The sequence below is a fragment of the Taudactylus pleione genome, unplaced genomic scaffold (genome assembly GCF_031769625.1).
Source record: "Taudactylus pleione unplaced genomic scaffold, aTauple2 ptg000041l, whole genome shotgun sequence".
Taxonomy (NCBI): domain Eukaryota; kingdom Metazoa; phylum Chordata; class Amphibia; order Anura; family Myobatrachidae; genus Taudactylus; species Taudactylus pleione.
Genome location: NW_028284443.1, coordinates 42,629,857 through 42,637,412, shown reverse-complemented (window position 1 = coordinate 42,637,412; position 7,556 = coordinate 42,629,857). Strand labels below are relative to the sequence as shown.

At 39.4% G+C, this 7,556-nt stretch overlaps 1 protein-coding gene across 1 annotated transcript; it reads right to left on the bottom strand.

The window, feature by feature from the left end:
• Positions 1-5,714: 5,714 nt before the first annotated feature.
• Positions 5,715-6,767, bottom strand: LOC148538121 (uncharacterized). The gene is made up of 2 exons (XM_088457568.1): positions 6,344-6,767; positions 5,715-6,055 (listed from the first exon to the last, which is right to left on the bottom strand). Exons 1-2 carry the CDS (start codon positions 6,765-6,767, stop codon positions 5,715-5,717), a joined length of 765 nt encoding a protein of 254 aa, XP_088313694.1.
• Between the last annotated feature and the right edge of the window lie 789 nt (positions 6,768-7,556).

Genomic DNA, 7,556 nt, shown 5'->3' with positions numbered 1-7,556 from the left:
TCTAATCAGTAACTTGATATAGCACAATTTAGTTTTAAGGTTATTTATGGCATATGTTTGGAGGATACAGAATCTTCTTCTTTAATTGCTGCAATCTGAGCGTGAATCTGATTTAAACACTTGTGTGGAGGATACTGTGGATCAGCGCCATCAGATTTTGTTTATTTTTGTTATGTTGTAGACCTCACTGTTTCCCCATAATTTCCATTAATATGATGAGGACATGCAGGTGCAGGTTTTTCATATTCACTAATGCAGTTTCTTTTAGCAAACACATTATGACAGCTAACAAACAAGGAAGCTTCATTTCTTTTTCACTTAGGACTGCCAAATAAATTAAGGAACACTTTATACACTATCAGCAATAGATGTCCATGCATATGATTTTATTGTTCTACAGCTGCCATGCTGTGTCCCTATGAGAATCAGCATTTCACACTAAAATGTCACTGGAGATGGAATACAAAAGGACTACCATCATTCTCTTGTGTTTTAAGATGCTGTGGGTGTATTTAACAGGCGGTGAACAGCCAAAATGCCACTCTAAGTGCTGGCAAAGGTCTCTAGCACAGTTGTGTTTTGTTATTCAACAACAGGCTAACGGCTGGAGAAATCAGGTATTTCTCTTATATTACCCATGTATAAGCAGCTTACCCTCATCCCCATAGTCATCTATTATTAGAGATGTGCAGGTTCTGTTTTACTCAGTTCTTTTTGCTACATTAGCGCAAGTTTGGATTCGTTCGTCTTTATCTTATTGGCTGTCTGGCTCTCACGTGTTTTGGATAGTCAATAAGATAAATCCGAACTAATCCGAACTTGTGCTAATATGGCGTAAAGAACCGAGTACTACCAAACCCACACATCTCTATCTTTTATGTTACTTTTTAAAACATGTTAATCATCATCTGATGAGAGTGACAGAACCACTATTGTAATAGTTCAAAAATCCTGCAGGAAATATTAAAACTCAACAAATTGTCAGGTGTAGTTCTATAATATTGCATTATGGTGTACCTGGTAATGATTCAATTTGTATTTACATCAATTTAAAAAATTGGGATAATGAGTTAGCACTAACTGAGTTGATATTATTAAGGAGAGCACAAAGTTTATATTGTCAATTCAGTGTATTATAGTACAGCTTCATAAATGGGTGCTCGATTACGTAGTTTCATAATCAGTCTATATAACTCTTATGTTACGTATTTATTCTTGTGCCAGGCCACATACTGCACAGCGTGTTATAATTGCTTTATTAATTAGGAATAATGACTATTAAATAATTGATCTAGTCATTGTTAATGCTAATATATACACTGCTTATAATTAACCTGTCACAATTATAGTCCAGAAATCTCTAACCCAGTCTCTTCCTGAAATATTGTTGTTATTGTTCCCAGCAAGAGACATTATCTGTCAGACTAATCGATTATATTAATGTAATAGCTAATTAGGATAGTTACATGGCACCACACTAGGACTGATATTTTAACAGCATGTATTATTATTACTGCAACTACCACTTAGTTAAAGACACAAATCTATGAAACAGAGGCCCAAGGGAATATAATGCACACTATATTATTGCAAAACAAGATGATAACAAAGCAGCAATACATTTAAATCAATTGACCGTGTAGCATAACAAATAGACTGTTTTGCTTCTTTTGTGAATTATCTCCTAATGGTCAAATATGTTATAGTTTGTTTATTTGATCTGTTTTGGAAGAAAAATAATGAGTACTTTGAATTTAACTGTTCATCTATATCCGTACTTCTATTTGCAAATATTTCCAGTCCAGATTTATACTAAACCACTGTTTTAAATATATACTGTATATAGCTGTATAATAAAAACACAAGTGACTGACAACAGGTGTAATAATAACATACAGTACTGCCAGGTAATCCACAACAGATAATCATGGATACTTATGGTGGGTACACACTATGCAGATATATCTGCAGATCGAGTGATCTGCAGGCATTCGGTATGATTTACTGCTGGCCGCATGCCAGGTGGTTCAAATCCCGACAGCGTCTGCCCGACACAGGAGGAAATCCAGATCATCTAGAGAGGTAAGTATAACTAGTCTAATCCCCCCCCCCCTAACCCTAACCCCCTTTAGGGCGCCTAGCCCTAACCTCCCCCCCAGTGCCTAACCCTATTCCCCCCTCTAAGTGCCTAAACCTAACACCCCCCTTCCCCGCCGCCTAAGGCTGTCCCCCGGGGGGGTGCCTAACCCTAACCCTCACTCCCCCTAGCCTAACCCTAACCTCCCGGGGGGTGCCTAACTGTGTCACGGCTTGTGTATTATGGAGCATGTGTATGTACTGTGACATTAAACAAATAGACACATCACACATTTTAAATGTTAATTTCAGCATTGTGAAGCAGGGGGCGGGGCCACGATGACGCAATTCAGCGTGAATCGCATCACCGCCCTCTCCCACTGGCTGCGAGGGTTTTAATCAGTACTGCAGGGGGGGGCCAGGTGGGAGGCTTGATATCTGCTAGGGGGCAAAAAAGAAGAAAGAAACTCTCTAGTTGGGGTCACACTTGAATGTAAGTAAATAATTAATTAATAAATAACATTTAATTGGTATACATTAAAAATAGCTGCCACAATACGGTAAGTATGTCAGTAGTAATATACAAGAACAAGACAAAACAAGACATGAAACATGAAAGATTCAAATACGTAGAAAGCAAGGTGAAAGTAATTCTCAGAGAAAAAGAGAGATCACAAGTGTAATCTCATAAATAATTCTCTGAGTTTAGCCCACTACGGTATTAGTCCAATGACTGAATTATATCAAATAATTATAATGTGTATTAAAGATAAAATTAGTAGGTTAAATAACCTCAAACAGCATCAACACATCGATAGTAAACAAAACTCCACATGCAAATATCACCAAGAAGCTCCCACTCTATGGATGGAGTAGATACAAAATTGTGATACGTAACAAAGGTAGAAAGCAATGCGCATCATATAGATTGTTGTAGAGAACTCTCTCTGTACATATTCCTAAGGTAGCACAGTATATCTCTGAATCAAGGAAGAGTATATGGTATACGGAGATCTGTATTCCGAAAAATTGGTATAGATAGATCTCACTGTACTGGTTAATGAGGTAGACACACCTAGAATAATCGGTCTCTTGCCCACATAATATACACTGAAAAATCAACAGGTAAATTAAGTATACATGTGAGCAACAAATATTATGGGGATGTGATCTCTATAGGTACCGCTGAAAGTAGATTTGTGGAGAATATCAAGCGAAGAAATTAAAGGAGTTATTCCCTATCAATGGTGTCAAGGCAGCAGCTGCTGCAAGTCATTATGATACTCAGAGAATGACATGTGAGCGTACTGTCAGGCTCACCCAAGGGTATGAATGAGTGAATTGAGCATCTGCTGTTAGGGCTGGTATGAAAAAGGAACCTGGTATGTAGAATAGTGCAGGAACCTATTCAAATCAGGCTGTAATGAGAGTGCTCATAGATAGTGGATAATCTGATTAAAAGATGGTAAACAGGACAAAGAATAATACAGGCCACAGTATAATGTCGTCCCCAGTGCTGCTGCTAGTCACATTTCCTAACAGTAGTGGTGAGTAGTGAGAAGCATGGAGTCGTATACTCTGGTATGAAAGAAGTTAAGAAAAAGACTGTACTGCGACTCACACAGGGTAAGTAATGCTCTGTGTGCCCGTCGGGATAGTGCAGAGTCAGTCACTTACACATGCAGCCGAGTAGGCATGTGCGTCTAAGAATAAGAGAAGAGCGGTACCTGTATACCCATATGGAGAGCGGCAGACGGTGGACTAGGGGTGCCAAACCGGGAGTCTGTCTGAGTGTTGTGCTGTGTGGTCCCGTCTGTACACAGCGGGGAAACACCGATCTGAGACGTGCATTTCACGAGCTGCTTCCTCAGTCAGATGCTGGTGAGGGTGCACAGCTGACCTTTAGTCTGCATGGTAGCCAATCAAAGGGCCAGGTTCTGCTGTGCAATGTGTAAAGCACCTGATTATAGGCCATTTAAAGCTCTCTGCTGATTGGTCCAATTGCGGAGGATCAGAGAGAGAGGGAGACACACAATAACAAAAACAAAACCATGTGGTTAGCTGAACGTAGTTGTTTGTATGGGGATTAACAGCATATATTAACAAGATGATAAAGAAGTGGGTTCCGATCAGGATGTCCTAAACATTAATTAGTCTGTGCTAATCATGTGTATATAATATTAGATAAATAAGAAGAAAAGTATTGGGAGATAAAAAAAGGGGAAGAAAAAGAAAAAGAAAAAGACAGAGAGAGAGAAACGTAGATGTGAAAAAGTATGGGTGAATAGAAATATATGTAATAAGAAAATTAGATAATAATAGGAATAAAAATATATAAACGAAAATATAGAAGTAGAAATTTTAATTTTTTAGATAAATAAATATAAATTAGAATAAATTATAATAAGAATAAAAATTGTAAATAGATGAAATAAGTTAGGGTATAGAAGTAGTAAAAGTAAAAGTGGAAGCCAAACAATAGTAAACGTGAAGTAAATAATATGTACACATAATGTGAAATACATACAAGTGCTAAGGAGTGGCTAGAAGATATAGTTGTGTAGAATGATGCAGATACGTAAATGAGTGAAACATTTATAGGTATATAGGGTGAAAGTAGTGAGGGATAAGTAATTTCAAGTATGAGGACTATATGAGAACGATATAGATATATATGTGTTGTGAGGAGCAATATGTATAGCTGTGAAAGTGAAAGGTAGTGGAGTGCACCCAAACGCAGTAATTGGAGAGTGTAGTGGAGTGAAAGGAAATGATAGTATAATAAAAAGAAAGAAAGAAGAAATATGGGGACAATATAATAAAAGAAAAGAAAAATCAAAAATAATGTTCAAAGAATGAGTGGGATTCGAAAACCACAATATATTAGGTAGGCGAAAAGGATGGTATTACATTCTTATAGAAAGGAAGAGTAATTGATCATTTCGTTAAGTCCGTAAGGACTAACAGTATTGAGTCTAAATGTCCACTGGCTTTCTCGTTGAAGAAGTATTCTCATGAGATTACCACCTCTGACACCCAATTTGACATGCTCAAGGCCAAAAGCCTTAAGACTTTGAGTAGTACCATTGTGGTGTCTCAAGAAGTGTCGGGCGACAGAGGTGAGTTTTTTCATCTTCATTAGGTCATTTTGGGCATTTTTGATGTTACCTATATGTTCTAAGATCCTCTGTTTCAGTATACGAGTGGTCATACCTATATATCTCAGATTGCAGCTACATTCAAGGCAGTATACAACCCCCATGGCATCGCAGTTAATAAATTGTTTCAATTCGATCTTGTAACCAAATCTGTCCTTAACGTGTTCTTTCTTTATAATATATGGGCAGGCCTTGCATTTGCCACAAGGGAAGGTGCCCTTTATTTTAGTTTTTCTCCTTACAGAACCTACAAAGTGACTTTTAACTAGTTTATCCTGTAGGTTTTGTGATCTCTGCCAACTGAAGCTAGGTCTTTCCTGTAATGATTTACATAGGTCATTGTCCATCTGGAGTATGTGCCAATGTCTAGTGACAATGGTTTGTAGGTCTTTCCATTCATTACAAAAGTTGGTGATGAAACGTACCTCATCTGAATTTTCTTTAGGTTTGCTGGTGTTGGAAAAGATCAAATTGTGTCTGTCAGTTTTTAGGGCCAAATATTTGGCTGTCTTGACCATTTTTTTTGCTATATCCCCTATTAAGTAATCGTGAGGTGAGATCTTTTGATTTCGTCAAGAACGTCTCTACCGTTGTGCAGTTCCTTCTGAGTCTTAGGAACTCGCCTTTTGGAAGGTTCCTGATGGTCGGCGGGAAATGTGCACTGCTGCTATGTAAGAGACTATTTGTAGCTGTATCCTTTCTAAAGAGTTCTGATAGGAGATATTTCTCTTTGTTTAGGAATAAGTGTAAATCCAAGAAAGTGACCTCCTCTTTACTGATTGTATGTGTCAATTTTAAATTGATGGAGTTGGTATTAAGTTCTTGAATGAACACAAGGAGATCATCAATGTTCCCCTGCCAAATCATGAAGATGTCATCAATGTATCTCTGCCATGTTGTTATATGGCTGGTGTGATGGTCATTATTTTCATTGAAGACTATCTCCCTTTCCCACCATCCGAGGAACAGGTTGGCATATGTGGGCGCACATGCAGCGCCCATCGCTGTTCCTCAGACCTGTAAGAAGAATTTGTCGTCAAAGGTAAAAAAGTTTTTTTGTAAGATGAATTCCAGTAGTTTCAACAGAAATTCTTTGAAGTCATCCATACCCTCTATTTGTAAAAAATATTTGATCGCTGAAATACCTATCTCATGTATGATGCTTGTGTAGAGGGACTCAACATCAAGTGTTACCAATAGGTGGTCATCCTCCAGTTGTATGTCGTGTACCTTTCTTAGTACCTCTCTGGTGTCTTTAACGAAGGATGGTAGAGTCTCCACATGGTGTCTGAGATGAAAATCCAAGAAAACACTAGCCTGTTCTGACAATCCCCCAATACCGGACACAATGGGTCGTCCGGGGGGGTTTGTTAGATTTTTGTGGATTTTGGGTAACAAGTAAAAAGTAGGTGTTTTGGGTTTATCTACCAGTAGGAAGATTTGTTCCGTCTTGGTAATGGTCCCTTTGTTAAAAGCTTCATTGATGAGTTGATGGTACAGTAAGTTGTAAAGTTCCTTGGGATTAAAAATCATCTGTTTGTAGCAGGTTTTGTCGTACAATTGTCTGAAGGCTTCCTTGAGATATTTATCTTTGGGCCAGAGGACGATGTTCCCTCCTTTGTCCGAGGCTTGATATCTGCTAGGGGGCACCAGCCAAAATTTTGCCTAGGGCACCAAATTAGCTAGGGCCGGCTCTGGTTGTTCGTACACACTGAACAACCATCATCTGTGTCTGCCCGATGGTCCCGTCATCCAGGGGGTGTGTCAGGGTCATGTCCTGGTGGACGGGGGGCGTGTCCCACCCCCCTCCTCACGGCTGCGACTCTGTGTGTACTGGCGGTTTGCAGACATATCTGTCCATCGGTTGTGCAGCACATCCAATGCGATATGCCAGTGAATGCCGACGTTCACCGACATATCGCAGGTACACACAGCCCGACGGGCAGCAGATACATTGGCCGATCAATTGATCGGCCAATGTATCGATCAGTGTGTACCCTTTTTTACACTTAAGCTGGGTACACACTGGGTGATACATCAGCTGTTCAACCGATATATCGCAAGTGCATTTGTACCCCTGATATGTCTGAGGACGACGTTGTTCAAAAACATATCGCATCAGCTATGCAGCACAGCAGATCAGCAGATGGCTGATATATCTGCAGATGCAGTACATCGGTGCAACCTGCCGATCTCCCGTACACATGTTGCAGGGATCCGGCAGTGAGTGACAGCTCAACTAGGTGGGCAAATTTAAATTGCCCAGTTGTGACATCTGGCCTAACACATCGGGCGGACAATTGGTAAGTGTATGTGCACTTA

What these genes read in the sequence shown, in the direction of transcription:
- LOC148538121 (XM_088457568.1), bottom strand. Translation starts at nt 6,767, where the DNA reads ATGATTTTTAATCCCAAGGAACTTTACAACTTACTGTACCATCAACTC. An exon ending in ATATTTTTTACAAATAGAGG is followed by an intron (nt 6,056 to 6,343) that starts GTATGGATGACT and finishes TGTTCATTCAAG; the next exon opens with AACTTAATACCAACTCCATC.